Source organism: Lissotriton helveticus, chromosome 3_1 (genome assembly GCF_964261635.1).
Source record: "Lissotriton helveticus chromosome 3_1, aLisHel1.1, whole genome shotgun sequence".
Lineage (NCBI taxonomy): Eukaryota > Metazoa > Chordata > Amphibia > Caudata > Salamandridae > Lissotriton > Lissotriton helveticus.
This window is the reverse complement of record NC_136061.1, coordinates 1,068,075,249-1,068,094,331: the sequence shown is the minus strand read 5'-3', so window position 1 is coordinate 1,068,094,331 and position 19,083 is coordinate 1,068,075,249. Positions and strand designations below refer to the sequence as shown.

Here is a 19,083-nt window from a genome sequence, read left to right as displayed (position 1 = left end):
TGCGATGTGACAGGATGCCACAGATTTCAGGCCTACACGGCACATCTCATTCATACGTCCTCCTCTCGTTCCACTGGGGGATCCAATGACAGCCCCCTATAATCAGCCCACCGCTTCCAGATCTTAAAATGCTTACGGGGGCATCCCCTTGCTTCAAACACTGGTCTCTCGAGTCCCATGTAGTAATCCAGGCCAGCCTTCCATGCACACAGGGGGGGGGGGGGGGGGGGTCTCTGTCTCCCTTCCACGCCCGGGCCAGGTCTCTCTTGGCCACAACAAGTCCCAACAACAGTAAGTGGCGCTTATATATGTTCCCACCGATACCCTCCATGACATGGAGCAGCCCCAACCGATGAGTACGGGGAAGATCCCACCCCAGGACCTCGGACAGGCAGCCCCATACACCTCTCCAGAAGCTAGACAGTCTAGCACACGACCACACCGTATGCAGCAGTGTACCCGGTGCGGCCCCACAGCGCAGACACTCCGGAGACTCAATCAGTCCCGCCTTCCACAGTCGCTCCCGGGTGTAATAGGCCCTATGAAGATATTTAAATTGGATTAGCCGAAGCCACATTGCAATTGCAGCCCCTCGCGGGGATTCCAGGGCCTCCCTCCAATCATCCTCATCTAGAAGACCAACATCTACCTCCCATGCCGCCCTAAGGGGAAGTAATGAGGAGGAGCAATGAGTAACCAGCGTCTGGTCCCCTAGGTCTCCCATAAAGACCTTCGCTTCGACCGGACTAAACTCAGGGAGAGACTCCAAGTGAGCGATACTGGGGGCCAGCGCATGACGCAGTTGTAAATAGCGGAAGAACTGAGATTGAGGCATGTGGAACTCCGCGCTGAGCTCCTGAAACGATTTGAGGGTGGTTCCGGACATCACTTGGCCCAGCAACGAGATCCCAATGGCCTCCCAGCCATCAAAACCGGCCAGAGTAGAAAGCTCCGGGAGCAGACCATTGTTCCACAGTGGCGTTTCTGCCGTCAGCTTGCCCCACCAGCCCATGCGGCGCAGCGCCTGTCTCCAGACAGCAAAGACCACTTTTGTGACAGACGGTAACGACCGCCGCAACCGGGCTGAGTATAAGATCGCGTGTAGCGTATTTTCCCCCATTAGCAAGCGCTCCAGAGCATAGGCCGGGTCCCCCCTGTCGCCATACCACCATTCATTAAGAATAAGCAGTTGGGAGGCCTGGTAATAAGAAAGCAGATCAGAAGTGGCCAGGCCACCGCAATATGTGGACAAGAAGCATGTCCGTAGCGCCACCCTGGCCGCTCCTCCAGCCCACAGGAAGCGGCCTAACACAGAGTTGACTTGTCGAAACCACTGCGGGCTGATGGGGTGGGGGTAGTTCTGTAGCCGCTATAGAAGGCGTGGGAGCGCTACCATCTTGAAGATCGCAGACCTGTCGAATATGGTTAAAGGCATTCTAGACCACGTTTTGGTATCAGTCTGAACTCGCTCCCATACAGGCACCATATTGCGTTCCCAAGCAACTGTCGCCGATTCCGACAGGAACACCCCCAAGTACTTCATCCCGTCGGACGCTACCCGCAGTCCTGCCGCCCAGGGGTCCGTTATGGCTCCACCTCCCAGCACCCACAGAGTGGACTTGTGCAGGTTCAGCCGAAGACCGGAAACCTCTCCGAAGATACGCATAATTTCTAACACTCGGGGCCCCGAGCGACGCAAATCTGTAAGGAAGAAGAGGACGTCGTCAGCATACAATGCAATTCTGTCCACTAGATCCCCACTCCACACAAACCCTCGCATCTGTGCATCTATGCGCACCCAAGAGGCCAGGGGCTCCATAGCCAGGGCGAACAGGTATGGGGACAATGGGCATCCCTGCCTGGTTCCTCGACCAATCCGAAACTTTTCGGAGATCGCCCCAGCGACCCGCACCGAGGCCGTGACGTCAGTATACAGCAGCTTAAGGTACGACAAGAACACCGGGCCCAAATTGAGACGGGGCAGGAGTGCGAATAAATACGTCCAACTAACAGAGTCGAAGGCTTTGTCCATGTCCGCCAACAGCAAAGCTGCCTGTTCACCCAAGGCCCCCATGGCATCCACCGCCGCCTGTGCCCGCCGGATGTTGTGAAGCGTCGCCCTATGAGGCATGAATCCGGCCTGATCATGGTGGACCAGGTCCGTAATATACGGAAGTAGGCGATTCGCCAGAGCTTTTGCTAGGATTTTGGCCTCTATATCTAGCAGGGATATGGGGCGATACGAGTCATGCCTGTCAGGGGGTCTACCCGGCTTTTGAAACACTACAATTTCCGCATGACGCGAATCAGATGGTAGCTTGCCCCGGGTGCGTGCCGCCTCGAGCGCACGTCGGTAATGAGACCCTAACAGGAGGTGAAATTTCTTATAGAACTCACATGGGTAACCACTCGGCCCGGGTGCCTTCCAGGTGTTAAGCTGCCCCAGTGCCTCCCCAAGTTCCTCAGCTGTAAGCGGAGCGTCGAGCGCCTTCCTGGCCTCATCCGAGGCCGCTTTCGGTGGCAGGTCAGAGGAATTTAGCCACCTCGTCCGCATCCAGACAATCTCGTGGGGCATATTGCTCCCTTAAGTAGTGGGCGAAGCTTGCCGCCAGGTCAGCCGGGTCCGTTATCACTACCCCGTCCTCCGCAGTGAGGCCTGGCAATGCAATCGGTTGAAGGCTGCGTTGACATAGCCTATGAAGCATCGTACAGGACTTATCTCTCCACTGGTAGATTCTACTCCGCGTGGCTAGCCACGCCTGTTTAGCCTCATCATGTAAGATTGAAGCATAGGATTGCTGCGCTTGCAGGAGCAACCGTATCGCAACCTCGTCTCCCCCTCCCCGGCTTCGCTGTTCCAAGGCCTCTACTCGCGCAGCTACAGCAGTAATTGCTTCCCGGTGTTTCCGGCGGGCGGCCGCACACCAAGCAATGTCGACTCCCCGTATAGTGGGCTTCATCGCCTCCCAAACCACCACAGCGTCAACATCTTCCACTAGATTGTCCCGCCAGTAATGATCAACCGCCTCTCTTACGTGTTGGACATATTCGGGTTGTTGTAGGTGCCACGAGGACATCCTCCAACGGAATGGTTGTCGTTTCGTGTGAAGCTCTATCTTGACTAAGACTGGGGAGTGGTCAGACAGCCCTCTCTGCAATATCACGGCCTCCCGCACCCTACTCAGGCATGCACGAGGTACAAACACATAATCCAGCCGCGAGAAGGAGCCATGCACCGCAGAGACATACATGTACTCACGTGCCGCAGGGTGCATATGGCGCCACACATCCACCCAGCCCATACTCTCCACCACAGCATGCAACCGGGTAGGGGGGAGCACCCGCTGTCAGTCCTTGTCTCCTCTGACGGTCCACACAGACATCCATCACCTCATTCCAATCCCCCCCAACTACTGTCAAGGACTCTGGGATATCTTCCCATATTGTAAACAACCTCTCAGACAAGGCCCACTGCAGGGGGGGAGGGGCATAGACACTTCCAAATACCACTGGTTCCGCACCAACCATCCCTTTGACAAAAATATATCTACCCTGCGGGTCTGCCCACTGCTTCTCGTGAACATAAGCCACCCTGCGATGTACCAAAATAGCGACACCTCTGGACCCTCTAGAAAATCCGGCATGAAAGACCTGTTGAAAGCCAAACCTCTGTAGGATAAGTACCTTTGAACCCAGCATATGTGTTTCTTGAAGCAAAAGCACATCAGCTGCCTCCCTTTTCCCCCAGCGCAAGACCGCCCCACGTTTAATCTTATCAAGCATCCCCCGAACATTCCAGGTTACTACACGCAGGGACTCGTTAGGGAGCGTAGTAGACCGTTCGGCCATAGTCAGTTGGGTTCCCCCAAGCAGGCCCCCTCTGCCACCCCCACACACCCCACATCCTCCTCAGTACATCAGAAAACAGCACGTGCGGTCCCCCCCACCTACCCCAGAACCCCCCAACAACATCAACCCCCGCCTGGACCCAGTCCCTCGCCACCCCCAACACTCCCCCTCGCACCCCCCCTTGTCCCCAACTCCCCCCACCCCTATACCTCATAGAACTCTGAAGTACCTGTCGCGGCATGGACAGCCCCGGACCCAAAACCGAGGGCCCAGGACCAACCATACCAATGGATCCCAACACCCCTTAAAACCGTAAAATCACACCCCCCTCCCCAAGTCAACTCCCACAGAGTGTGGAGGTTGGTGGCCCCTATCAAGTCGCCTCCCGAACCCAAACTGTGATACCACATATGATCAAGGCACCACTCAGAGCAGGCAGCTTAGGCATCAGCGGCACCGCTCGAGATGCAGTCCGGCCGCGGGACCCCCCGCAGGTCAAGTCCACACCTTTCGTAGAGAAAAGCAGAGCACCCCAGGTTTCAGCGACCGTTCTCAGAATGATCGGACTCCATTGTTCCACTGTTCTGCGTCGCGCTGGCGGAGGCGGATCTCTTGCGTGATCTGGACCTCCTATGTCGTCCACCCCGGGCCGGTCGGTCCGTCCGCTCCTGTGACGAGCCCCTCGAGCCGCCTGGATTCAGACCTGGCTGGGCATGTGGACTGATCCGCACAGTTTTGTCGGTCCACTTGAAGACGTCCTCCGGGGAATCGAAGAAGTGAGTCAGGGACTGGTGAACCACCCGCAGGCGGGCCGGGTACAGCAGGGAGTACTGGAGTTTCAATCCCCGCAACTTGGCTTTGGCAGCCACGAAGGACTGGCGTTGCTGCTGTACAAGCTTAGTGTAGTCGGGAAAAATCGTAATCTTCCGATTTTCATAGGAGATGGAGCCTCTGGTTCTCGCTTCCCGCAATATAACATCGCGATCATGATAATTCAAAAGTCTGGCAATTACTGGTCTGGGACGCTCACCCTCCGGCGGCCTCTGTGTTAGGGCCCGATGTGCACGCTCAATCACGAAGCAATTGGAGAGAACCCCCGGGGGGAGCCAGCTCTCCAGCCACTGGGACAGGAACTGCTCCATATTGTCCTTCTCATATCTCTCTGGAAATCCTATAAAGCGGAGGTTGTTCCTGCGTGCGCACCCTTCAGCATCCTCCACTCGAGACGCGAGGTTCTTTTGGACATGCTCCATCTCCGCCATTTTCCGTTTCAGGGTCCCAACGTCGTCTTCAACCACCGAGATCCTGGATTCTGTCTCTGTGATCCGTGCCACCGCAGTCCGTAGATCCTGGCGCAATAGAGTGACATCCGCGCCCACTGCCCCAATCTTGGCGTCCAGCATGTCCCTGGACTGGGTGATTGCAGCCATGAGCGCCGCATTGTCCGGCCCTGCTCCGTTGCCACCACTGGACATGCCAGGCCCTCCACTGGGCCCTGTAAACTTATCAATGGGACCTTGCTTGGGCGGGCCGCCACCTCCCCTGGTCATGGCTGCGCACAGTCCCGGTTTCACCACACCACCAGTGTCTGCGCCCGCGTGGGCTCCACAAATCACCAAAGGCGTCCAACCCCGACCAGCACCGGGGGCCCCCCTCAACTCCCGGGGGAAGGCGGCCGCGGCTCCACGGACTCCGACTGCAGGCGGGCTCCCCCGCTGAACCAGACTATGCGCCACAAGTTAATTCTGAGCCGGCCCAGGTCTGCACCCACTGCGCCGGCCACCTCGTGTGTCTAGTCTCGTGGCCCACTCCAGCGCACAACCCCCGCTGCACCACAGCCGGCCCCAACAGTTCGGCAATCCCAGGGGAGTCACTCACTGTTTAAGATGGGTCTTGGGGCAGCACTCCTGTCGCCGGTCTCTCACCGGCCCACAAGACGCCCCAGGGGGGGCTCCGCAGCCGCACCAACAGTCCGTCACGGCCCCACACCAGGTTCGCGGTCACCCAGTTCCCGCCGTCGGTCCGCTCCAGTGCAGGTCCGGGGTCGGCCCCCGGGTCGCGGAACTCGAGGCCCCGGCCGCCCGCAGTCCGTACAGGCCACAGTGGTTCCTCGTCGCCTTGGGCACCCCCTCCACGCACAGGATGGCCACTCGGGGCACAGCCACAGCCCCACCAACTCCTGGTGCCACCAACGCTGATCCGCTTCAATTCAGGCCTGGGGCCGGCCCCTGGGTCACGGAACTCGAGGCCCCGGCTGCCCGAGGTCTGCACAGGCCTCAGTGTTTCCTCGTCACTTTGGGCGCTTCCTCGACGTCTAGGATGGCAACTCGGGGCACTGCCACGGCCCCACTGACTCCCGGTGCCACAGTCCTGAGCCGGAGTATCGCCCGGCCGGTCCCCCCACCGGCCGCCGCCCACCAGTCCTCCGCTCGGCTACCTCAAAATCGAGGTCCCGGCTCCGATGACGAGCACCAGGCCGCACTCTTCCGACGATGACCTTGTCGCACTGGATCGCCCGGGAGCACAGCTCGTTACTCCGGAGAGCTCCCGGTACCGCCAGACACACTCACCACACAGGTGGTACGACTTACGGGCTCGGGGGCCAGGATAATTAAGCAAATTGTGTCCGGGCCGGCGGGAGCTCTACAAGGCTGCGACCGCCATCCTCGCCCGCTAAGCCACCTGTGAAGGTTAGTTTTGGCGATGTGGGGGTCCTTGGTGAGGGAGAGGATCCGCAGGGTGTCATCGGCATAGGAGATGATGTTGAGGTTGTGCCGATGGGCGACGTGGGCGAGCGGTGCCATGTAGATGTTAAACAGAGTTGGGCCCTGGAGTACACCGCAGATCTTGGTGGCTTCGGAGCGGAAGGGGGGAAGGACATTCACTCTGTGCTCTGCCGGACAGGAAGGAGGTGGTCCAGTCCAGGGCCTTCTCTTGGATCCCAACGTTGTGGAGGCGTGCTCGTAGTGTGTGGTGGCAGACCGTGTCAAATGCAGCTGACAGGTCCAGGAGGATGAGGGACGCCGTTTCTCCATTGTCCAGCAGGGACTTGATGTCATCGGTGGCGGCGATGAGGGCAGTCTCAGTGCTGTGGTTGCTGCGGAACCCGGACTGGGAAAGGTCCATAATGTTGTTCTCCTCGAGGTAGCAGGTCAGTTGTTAATTGATAGTCTTCTCGATTACCTTTGCCGTGAAAGGAGTGCTTCCATCTCTTCGGGAAGGTTGCTGTCTCGAAGGAGGTGTTGATGACTTTCCGGAGATGGGGTGCGATGGCTGTGCTAGCTTTGTTGAAGATGTGGTGTGGGCATGGGTCTGACGGAGATCCGGAGTGGATGGTGTTCATGATCTTGATGGTGTCGTCGTTGATGTTGGTCCAGGAGAGCAGGCGGTTGGTGCGGATGGTGGTCGTGGGAGCGGAGGTCTTGGTGGTTGTTGGGGCGGTTGTGGCGTTGAAGCTGTTGTGGATGTCTGCGATCTTGCGGTGGAAGAAGGTGGCCAGCGAGTCGCACAGGTCAAGCGAGGGTGGGACGTCGTTGGTGTTGGAGCTGGGGTTGGAGAGTTCCTTCACAATCTTGAAGAGCTCTTTGCTGTTGTGCGCGTTGTTGTCTAGGCGGTCTTTGAAGGAGGCCCTTTTGGCGGATCTGATGAGGTGATGGTGTCTGTAGGTGGCGTTCTTGTGGGCTGCGTGGCTGTCCGGTGTTCGTTCACGGAGCCAGATCTTCTCCAGCTTTCGGCAGGTTTGCTTGGAGGCCCGGAGGTTCTTCAGTGAACCAGCTAGCTTTCTTGTTGGTGTGACTGTTGGAGGGTTTCTTGATCAGGCGAGGGTATTGGCGCAGTCGTTGATTCACTGTCTGAGGTTGCTGGCGGCGGTGTCTGGGTCCGTGAGGTTGGCGGGTGGGCTCTGGGCGAGGGTGGTGGTTAGCTGGTCTTCGGGGACTTTGTTCCAGCAGGGGCGAGGCATCTGTCGGGTGCGGTGGTGCGTGGTGGGTGTCTTGAAGGTGAAGTGGATGCAGGGATGGTCGGTCCAGTGGAGCTCGGTGGTGTGGTTGAAGGAGACTTGGGGGCTTGCGGAGAAGATGGGGTCAAGCGTGTGACTGGCGGAGTGGGTGGGTTTTGTGACAAGTTGTCTGAGTCCGAGGTTGGCTAGGTTGTCAATCAGGGTGGTGGAGTTGGTGGTGTTGTTGCTTTCGAGGTGGAAGTTCAGGTCCCCGAGGAGGAGGTAGTCCGTGGAGGCGAGGGAGTGTGTGCTGACGAAGTCGCTAAACTGTGGTCGGGGTCCGGGGGGGTCTGTAGATGAGGGTTCCTCTGAGGGTGGTGTTGGGGTCGGTGTGGATTTGGAAGTGCAGGTGTTCGGCAGTGGGGAGGGTGTCGTCGGTGTTGGTCGAGACTCAGAGTGTTCCTGTGGACAATGGCGATTCCTCCTCCTGCTCTGTTGATGTGGTCCCTGCATTAGGCACAAGGTCCGGGTCTGTAATTTTTTTCTACCAAATAAATAAAATTTTACTTCACCAGCACTATTAGCATGCATGGCTTTTTCTTTACATGAAGAGAAGCTTTGTTAGATATACTGTTGGGTCTCAGAGATGAGATGTAAACTTAAATATGTTTAAGGTAAACAAATTCAAAATGAAGTAACACAAAAAGAACATACATTCTTAACAGGCCCCAGTTACTGATGTTGACCGTGCTGGTTAGCAGTTTCAGATAAATGGGTAATAACAATGCTTTTGTTGTGAATAATTACAATTGAAAATGTTTACATTGTGAAAATATTAGACTGACAAATGAACATAACTAAGGGACCCAGAGGACTTTGGCTTGAGACAGGTACAAATCAATATTCTTCATAAGGATTACTACACCAGTGTTCAAATGAAACGGTTGAGGAGCGTAACTTGTGTTAGCGGATATTGCCAAACAGAACTTTTTACCATATGCTCTGGGGGTGCCCAAGGCTAGGTCCCAAAATTGTTTTGGGAGGGAGTGAAATACTGTATTTTTGGGTGATTTGATCGTGGTGACGCAGATGTTAGGATTTTTGAAAAATCACCCATGGTAAATGACTGGAATGCCACATGGACTGATCTATGACTGAAATTTGTCTATGAATGAAAGGGATGTCCAAAAAAAGTTATGAAGATATGGGGCCAAGGACCGATATGGGAACAAGACTAATGGCCCCTTTTCTCAACCCTTCTATGGAGTACAAGAAAGAAAAATGTGGGCTCAGAAGGAGACTTTAATTCACAAATATTATGGGCTACGGTACACTGGATTGGATTACTCCCTTCTTTCATGCAGTTTGTCTCATATACTCATGCCAGATGTGATCCATTTTGAAACCAGTAACTCAACAAAAGCCACTGTGAAATTGGAATGGTCGTCAATTTAATGTACAAAGTTGAATTAGGAAATAAATAAAATAGATTATAAAAAGATTCTGTACTCTGTGATCGTTGTAAGATTCTAATTATGTTGTTATACTCCATTGTAGGGAAGTGTGATTAGCTGCAATCTTTGCTTGGAAGCAGGAGGACACCACAGGTGATTAGAGGTCTTTTGATCAACATCCCTCGTCCCCCTAATCAAATGGCAGTGCTTGATATCTGTTAAAACCAGTAGCCCTCGTCAGGGAGAATATTTAGAGAACCTGTGAACATTAACAATTAACATGCTTTACCATCTCACTGCAAATTTATTGTATGCAACTTATAGTTTGTTTTATTGTGAATTCTATAGTACTTAATACGATTAGCTGATGCCATAATTACACTTACCTTTCCTAACATGGCAAAAACATCTTTCCCTTCCTGCATTCCTTCATCAAAATACTTGACGGCCTTCTTTGCAGACGATTCTCTCCCAGAGGTTAGTTCAAGCCATGCTTTCAAAATCATTCCCTGAATGGTAATAGATTACATACAAGTAAGACAGGTGTACATTTTGTCATCTAATTTACAGGGAGAGTTTCAGCAATGCTAATTTACATTCATCACATAAGGCAACAGAGACCCAAAAAAGCCTACACATCTGTTGTCTAGGCTATTCCATTTACAACAAAATATTCCAATGGAACGGAGTACTGAGCTAATAAATGAATATTCTACACCTACTTGGACAATATTTTTGTATAGGATATTTAGGGCACAATATTCCTGTCAAATGATATTTCTGGCATACAAGCTTTTGTATATCAGAACCACTAGCTCCCATTATCAGACCATACAACATTAGCGATTCATCATGTTCCTTATGGTAAATTATCTAACTATCTAATTTGAATCAATGTGAACAAATGTTAAAATCTAGTTTGTGAACTGAACATCATCTGCGCCATCTTGTCCATTTCCTCAGACTCACGCACAAATATGCACAGCAGCCATTTTAGGTGCCATGGCCTCTCTGCCTACTGCCGATAGCCAGCGTGTCTCTCCCCCTCACTCCCCGGCCTCGCAAGCATCCCCTCCCCCCCCCCCGACAGCCCCCGGTCTCTCCTGCTTGGGCCCTGAACGCACCTCCAGCGCGACCCCGCCTCCGAGCCACATCCGTGCTGAACCCCCACACTCTTTCATCTCATTCATAAAACAGGCCCTTTGATAACCTCTTCCTCCTTGCCCGATTGTTCGGCCTGATCCCAGGCCATCACTTAGCCCAACAGATGCAGTTTATTGCCCCTACAGTAGGACCTCGCCTCACATCAAAGGAGCGGGGATTAATCAATACCCTCACACCCCTAGATCCGACCGATCGCCCGCATTTCTGTTCCCAGCGGAATGTCCAGCTGCGCGATAGCCATCATGCTGAGATTAGGGGTGGGGGCTCCTACTGTAGATATGTGTGGGAACGGGCCTGAACCGGGGATTCCAAAGATGCCTTTTCCGTACTTCAAAGCAATACCACGGATGTCACAAATGTAATAAAGCCATAAAACTGTGCATAAGAGGCCAGGCCTCAGAGATGCGGTTAGAGCACCTCGAAACGATACCTCGTTGTCTGATCTGATGTGTTCTGCTCCGTCGGAAATAAACTCCTGTTTCCTGCCTTCCAGTCTCCAGCGCCTGCCTCTTTATTTGGTAACCGTGAGTTGGGTGAGAAGCGGCTAACGCCGGGCAAATCTTGAAAAGGGGTAAATCGACCTGATCTGCCTGAACCCTTTGTAACAATTGGCGTCCCAAACGTGGGGCCCATCAGCGACACGTGGATCCAGTGGGAGAGGTCCTGACGACGGAGTGAACGACTGCAACGATCGGGAAGTGCACCTGCCCGATAGACCCTGGTCTGGCAGCCGATCATCCGAACTTCACTGGTTCCGAGCAGACCTCTCTCGAGTGATCTACGGTCCTGACTGGGAACCATCAGGAGTGCCACGACAGAAGATAGAGGACGATCGGGCGCTGGAATCGGAAAACAGGAAACTGACCATGCGGTCCGGGTAAGGTCGTATAACACGACAAACTGTGACATATTTAATTGATTGATTGGAAAATACTAGTATTACTCTCCGAATTGTTGGTTCTCTTGGAGATTCTCTGTCTGCAAACGGAGAGGAATAGAAAGTATTCTCTCTTCCTTTGCAGGTAGTGAAGGGTAGGTAACGCAGGCCTTTGCCCCCGTTGTAATCCGTCGTGCCTATCTTTCTCCCCCACTGATTGATTGTTTGCCCGAACATTGTTTGTTCGAGGATTGCTTTCTCGAGAATTCTCTCTCTACAAACGGGGAAGGATAAAAGTATTCTGTCCTCCTTTGCAGATAGTGAAGAATAGGTAACGCAGGCTTTTGCCCCCGTTGTAACCCGTCGTGCCTATTTCTTTCTCGCCACTGATTGTTTGATTGAACGGACATTGATTGTTCGATATTGGTTCTTTGGAGGTATTCTCTGCTTACAAATAACGTGGAATAGAGATATTCTGTCTAGTCTTTGTAAGCAGTGAAAGGGTAGGTAGCGCAGGCTTTTGCCCCCGTTGTAACCCGTCGCGCCTATTTTATTCCTCATTTGATTGATTGATTGTTTGTCCGAACATTGACTGTTTGGAATTGGTTCTCTCTTTGGGTATTCCCTATTTGCGAATACTGTAGAATAGAAATATTCTGTCTAGTCTTCGCAAAGTAGTGAAGGATAGGTAGTGCAGACTTTTGTCCCCATTGTAACCCGTCATGCCTATCTTCTCCCCATTGTTCAGTAGTTGGTTCAGCCCGGACCGCTTATTAGAGGTGGATCATCCGGCTCCTCTGGAGGGCACCCCTAATAAGGATATGTTTTTAAAGTATGGACTAGTCGCCGTAGCTTATAGTAAGTTATGGCATAAATATACTAAAAAGGATCAGGAAAGTCAGTGGCCACTGATAGGATCCTTCGATGACGCAAAAATAAGCGTGCTGGAAACAGCCCTTTGTAACAATAAAACAACGCCCACTATGCTTGATAGTTTCGGCATGTGGCGCAAAGAAGCAGAGCAACGAAAGAAAAGAGAAGAAGCAAGAATAGGAAAAGAGTTACGAAAGGCAGCCCACCTGACCGCTAAGAAACTAGAAGAAGAAATAAAAGAAAGAGAGGAGGGCAGACAAAAGCAGGAATCTGAGTCGGCAGGTCAATGCCCTGTTAGGACCCCCTCTACGCTCTACCCTGAGCTGCCCTCCAAACAACGGGCGAACGATGAGTTACTGCTAGGTCCTCCGATCATCTACATGCCCCCCCCATATGCCCCCTCCCAACCTCTAGTACAGCACCTGCCAGCTCCGAGTGCAAATGAGAATAACCTTGGAGCTAGTACCCCAGCCCTCACGGCCTCCGCACCGGCCGCATTAGTAACGACATCAGATGAACTCGAGACTAGCAAGCAGCCACCAGCCAGACTGAATAGATTGAGCAAAGATGAGCGGGATGGAATTGACAAGATAGTAAAGACACTGGTAGAACGGAAGGAGAGCGAAGAATACACGATAGATATGCACAATTCACATGCCGGTAGCCACAGACGGTATTTCATTTTACGGTTTAGCTACCACACCCTGAACGCATATGAGGATAGGTATCAGAATCAGGGTCCTGCTAAACTGACAGCTTTATATAGAAAAGTCAATGTTGGAGACGAGGCTGAGCACGACGTGACGGACCTCTTCATGCAAACGCTTGAGGTCTTCCGCCACCTCACGGAACAGAAACCAGAAGTTAAGATTACAGTCCCTGAAACGACTGGGTCCTCATCAGAAGTAGCCAACACTATGATGCCTATCAGAGAAGCCGCCCCCTACTGGGTTCCCCCGCGAGGTCAGGGAACAAACGACGATATCAACCACGCAGATGCGAAGGGGAGGGTTGTGTACAACTGGGTTTATCAACCATGGATCGGCAAGATATTTTAACTTTTAGGCAAACCCTGCCCGATTTAAGAAAGAACCCGACAGCATTTTATACCGAACTAGGTACAGCCTTGGGTTCAACAATAATGACTCTAGCGGACATTGACTTGTTTTTCGGGTTATGTCTGCCGGCTGACGTGTGGAAGCAAATCCGGAAAACCGACCACACAGATCTGTTCGGACATACCTGGAATCAACTCAGTGAACTAGATAAGACAGCGAGAGCCCGGAAAGAAACCTGTAAAAGACATACTGGAACTCCCGGACAAAATAGTTCAGAAGCTAAAGACATTGATCCCAGAGAAGAAGGTAGACTGGTCGATAGTCACGGCTTGCCGTCAGAAACCCCAGGAAGACGTATCAGAATACTTCTCCCGATTTGAGACGGTGTTCTCCGACTACAGTGGCCAAGACATGACCACTGCAACCGGACAACACCTATTTGTGCAAAACTACGTAAAGGGTCTATCGCAAGAGGTCTCCAAAAAGTTAGACACGAGCGAGAGTAGTTGGGGGGCCTCCAAACCTGCGGCTATCCTTCAGATGGCTCAGTACTACGAACACCAAAAGAACGAGAACGATAGGGCGACTGAGAAAAAGAAAAAGGACTTGAAAGAACGAGTGATGATTGCTCAATTGCGGTAAATAAAATATTACCCTGGCTGAATTTCTAGGCATTAACAATTAGCATGCATCAAGTGAGAAGCAGAGTCCGTGGTATCTGAGTTAAAATGGGCTTTATTCCAATAACTCGAGTCAAAGGGAGAATTAGTTCCATCACCACAGAGGTTCAGGAAGGGTCTTCTAACATTTAATAACAAAACATTATATTATATACTTTTTATTCCTTGTACATAGGAGCAGGCGCAAGACAGAAAATGAGATAAGAGCATGTGGGTGTACATGAGGGTGTGTACTTTGATGAGTCATAGCGAGGTGATAGGTAGGTGTCATAGGTGGGTGGGTACTTAGAGGAGGAGTTGGCATGACCAGCTCGAACTGTGCCCTAATTGTGCAACTTGGAGCATGACGTGCAATTGACGTGTAACTGGGAGGAAGCTGACTTTCAACCTAGTAGAGAGATCTCTTATGTCAAGGCGACCAGCACATCTAGTACAACTGATATCTAGAGTCAGGGGATGTATTATCTGAAGCAAAGGTTGTTCGTCACTAAAAGACAGAGAGGGCATATTTATTCGTTGCATGAGCTTTCTATGGGTGCAAGCATTGTGATTTACTTAAATGGAGACAGAATGGCTAGGCCTATCTCCCTCGGACGGGTTCTGTGTACTTTTCCTCAGATAACTGTTATTCATAATACTGTCTTGGCCTCTTGCTGGGCTTCTCTCGGCTGAGCTAGAAGTATGCGAGGTCAGAGGGATGTAACTGCAGCTTCAGTGTGTCAGGAGTCATGAAACACCCTTGTTTCAGAAAAGTGGCTCGGGCTGCGCCACAAAATGGGTTCATTAGAATATTTATTTAACAGTGCACAATGCAATGCAAATACATGGGCCTTATGCTAACTTAATGTTTGGGAGACTTGATGACTTGACTTGCAGGACATGTTTGCAGAGGCCTAGTGATTCAGGCCACTACGGGAAAATATGCATGGGTGACATGCACATGACATGTAACATAGGGTATATGTAGTGGACATATTTTGGTCAGGCAAAATATCATTTTCCTCAAGGAGTGACGACAGGAAGGGAACAGTATAGAGGAAACTACCAGTCGAATGCCCTTAGAAATCCACCCCCTAGAGACCGCACACCCACACCCGGCGCTCCACGAACAGACCTCGATGAGAACCAGTGTGCGTTTTGCAAAGGATTTGGCCATTGGAAGTCTCAATGTCCGGTTCTTCTGGAAATGATTAAAAATAAAGAGACGAGGGACATGACGAATGGCTCCAGGACTAGAGGGCAGGGACGAGGGCACACCCACGACACCAACAATGACAGACCTGGCAGACCGAACACGTTTGACCGTCCCCGGCAGAATCAGTGCCAACAGTCTGACTGCGACAATGCCAGCAACTTTGCATAGGACTGCCAAGGGCAAGGAAGGGATCCAGTCGAGCTCTATGTTGACCAGCAAGGTCCTTATGTCACCGCTAAGGTCCTAGGTACGAAGTCTCCATTCCTGGTAGACACTGGCGCGACACGTAGTGCGTTATCTAAACGACTGATTCCAAGGGCACCCTTGTCTGGCTCACACATAACATCAATAGGCTTTGATGGAACGCCCTCCACTAACCCCTTATCCGCACCGGTTTCCTTCGACTTGGACAGTAACCCCACTGACACGACGTTTCTGCTTTCCTCCAACACCCCCGATGCCATTATGGGACTTGACTTACTGAAGCATTTCCGAGCTACTATCAGGTGTTCACAGGACGGAGTTCGAGTCATTCTGTATGATAACCCGACTCTGCTCAGACCTCATCCCGCACGACACATGTTCTCCATCTCGGACGCTGACGCATCCTTATTTGACTCTCTACCTCTGTATCTGTGGGCTAAAACTGACACTGACGTAGGACGAATGATGATCGACCCCGTGCGCATAACTGTTCGCCAAGATGCGATACTCCCAAAACTCCCACAGTATCGGATATCGCCCGAAGGTGAGAAGGCATTGGTAATGATAATCCAGTCCCTGGTAGAGGCAGGAGTGGTAGAGGAAGTAGTCAGCAATATTTGCAACAGCCCTATCCTACCCATTGTGAAGAAGCAGGGCGAGGGAGATGAGAAAGCGTACCGCTTCATCATCGACCTTCGAGAGGTCAACAAGGTAGTTGTACCTTAGTACCCCGTAGTCTCAGATATCGCCACCATTCTGACCCTGATTCCTTCCACAGCCACCACCTTCACTGTAATAGACCTCAAGAACGCTTTCTTCTCCATCCCCATCCACCCAGACAGCCGCTACCTTTTCGGCTTCACGTTAAAATCCCGCTCATATAGATTTTGTAGAGCTCCCCAAGGTTACACAGAAAGTCCCAGCATCTATAGCCAGGCCCTCAAGAGACAGCTGGATGCCGTTCAACTACCGGAGGGAGTGGTGTTGATACAGTACGTCGATGACATCCTTTTGGCGGCCGACACCACTCCACTTGCAGTCACAGCCACCATCCAACTCTTGCACTTCCTTGCGGAAAATGGCCACAAGGTCTCCAAGAAGAAGTTGCAATTCTGCCAACCCCAGGTCACCTACCTAGGCCACCTCTTGTCCAAAGACGGGAGAAAGCTTACACCCGATCGAATTCAGGCCATTCTAGACACCCCTGTCCCAAAGACCCAGAAACAAGTCCGCTCCCTGGTAGGCCTCACCTCCTTCTGCCGGCAGTGGTTGCCAAATTTCAGCCTCATTGTAAGGCCACTACTTTCCCTACTAGCCAAAGATGTCCCCCTCCCACTCCCTTGGACCCCCGAATGCCAATCTTCCTTCAAAGAACTTCGACACGCCCTTTGTTCTGCACCAGTCCTAGGAACCCCCGATTACACCAAACCCTTCTCTCTCTACACCCACGAAAGGGAGGGGTGCGCTTTGTCCGTCCTGACTCAAACTATTGGCCCCAAGCAACGACCATGTGCCTATTTCTCTGCCACCCTTGACCCCGTAGCGAGAGCCTTGCCTGCCTTCGAGCCGTAGCTGCCGCTGCTGTCTTTATCCGACAAAGTGAGGGGATCGTACTCTCGAATTCCCTCACGGTATTAGTGCCCCATGCTGTTGACACCCTCCTTAACCAGACTAAGACGCAACACCTGACTAGCGCACGACTGACCGGATACGAACTGACTCTACTTGCACCCCACATCCCGCTGAAAAGATGCACCACACTGAACCCAGCCACCTTGTTGCCTCTGCCCGAAAACGACCCAAATGTCCCCCCTATACATGACTGTGTGACCCTCACAGACGAACAGACTAGGAGTAGAGTTGACCTCCGAGACACCGCCTTCACAGACCCTGACGGAGAGCTATGGGTAGACGGCTCTTGCATAAAACTCCCCGACGGCACCACCTCAGCTGCCTATGCAGTTACACAGCCCGAACTGTAGTTGAAACCGCCCGCATCACGCAACGATCCACACAGGCGGCAGAACTGATTGCCCTCACACAAGCATGTATTATAGCAACAGGGACTACGGCAAACATTTACACGGACAGCCAGTACGCCTTCGGAGTGGTTCATCATTTTGGACTCTTGTGGAGAGAAAGGGGATTCCTGACGTCCCACGGCACGCCCATCCTCCACGGAGATCTAGTCTCCGCCCTGATTGAAGCAGTTCTCCTCCCCAAACGATTAGCTGTAATCAAATGCCAGGCACACAGGAAGGTGACTGACTTAGTTGGACAGGGAAACGCGCTGGCCGACATCACCGCCCGAACCACAGCTGAGAATAGGACGACGACACGCATGTATGTGACCAGGTCACAAGCAGAAAAATGGACTGACGCTAGGGAAACGATTAGGGACATCCAGATGGCCAGCTCACCACACGAATTGACTGAATGGACAAGGGTGGGAATGAAAGACGATGAAGGCTGCTGGCGGACAAAGGACACTAACAAATGGTTGCTACCCAATTCATACCTGATCCCCATACTGACTATGGCTCACTCCCCTGCACACATAGGATCTGCCCCCATGATCGAACTCATCTCCAAGGTCTGGCACAACGACAAAATCCCCGACTCAGCCAGACGCCTGGTCCAGCAATGCCTTATCTGCCTGCAACATAACCCTGGGAAAGGAACTGTGGTACCCCGGGGAGGGTTTTGGGTCCCCGACCATCCTTTTGAGGTCCTCCAGATGGACTACATCCAACTAGAAAGATGCCAAAGCCTGAAGTATGTATTAGTCATTGTGTGTGCCTTCAGCAAATGGGTAGAAGCCTATCCAACCCATGATAACACTGCCATGACCACTGCCAAGGTACTACTGAAAGAGTTTTTCCCTCGCTACGGTCTTTGTCGAATTCTATGGAGCGACAACGGCCCCCACTTCATAGCTGAAGTTATCCAACTAATCTTGAAAGGGTTGGGTGTTAAACAGAGGTTTCATGCAGTCTTTCACCCCCAATCTGCTGGCTTAGTTGAGCGACACAACGCCACACTGAAACTAAAACTGTCGAAGATAGTGGCCACCACAGGACTTAAATGGCCAGATGCCCTCCCACTGGCATTGCTATCGATGCGCTCCACTCCCACTAAGCACCATTTGACCCCCTACGAGGTTGTATTTGGGCGACCGATGAACCTCTGGACTGCCCCTAAACCGACCTCCATTCACGACGTCCCGGACGTCCTACTGTCTGATTACTTGTGCAAATTGACTAAAACGTTGTCTGTCATTCATCAGCAGGTGCAGCAGGCCATCCCCGATGCTTCCAGGGGTCCGGGGCACGATATCCAACCGGGGGATTATGTGCTGATCCGAAATTTCCAACGGGCGAAGAGTCTGGAACCCCGGTGGACGGGCCCCTGGCAAGTACTGATCACCACCCGGACGGCTCTTCGAGTGGAGGGGAAACGACACTGGCTGCACGCACACCACTGTAATAAGGTCTCCTCGACCCTGGCCACAACAGAAAACGTCAGCACCCAAGAAGAACTGCTGAACAAAGACCGGCCATCACTGAACTGTTATCCTGATACCGAGGCACTCGAACTTGCAAAAATCTCTGATCCCACTGTGCCATCCAGGGAAGGGTATTTCCTGCGTCGAAAGGAGGGAGCTTCGGCTAAGTAGACCACAGACTAAGTTGAATCTCAGAACGGTAGCCTAAACACAACCAAGGGTTACCCGGAGAGAAGCTAAACGAAGTCTGCGGTTCTGCCCACTACCGAGCACCTCGAAGATGATGG

General features: G+C 52.4%; 1 protein-coding gene across 1 annotated transcript in view; it reads right to left on the bottom strand.

Annotated features, from left to right (window-relative positions):
- Nucleotides 1-19,083, bottom strand: part of TTC21B (tetratricopeptide repeat domain 21B) — a 557,120-nt gene that overhangs the window by 439,354 nt on the left and 98,683 nt on the right. Inside the window, exon 5 of the mRNA XM_078683845.1 lies at nucleotides 9,627-9,749. Within this exon, the coding sequence (XP_078539971.1) occupies nucleotides 9,627-9,749 (123 nt within the window). The remainder of the gene's footprint in view (nucleotides 1-9,626; nucleotides 9,750-19,083) is intronic.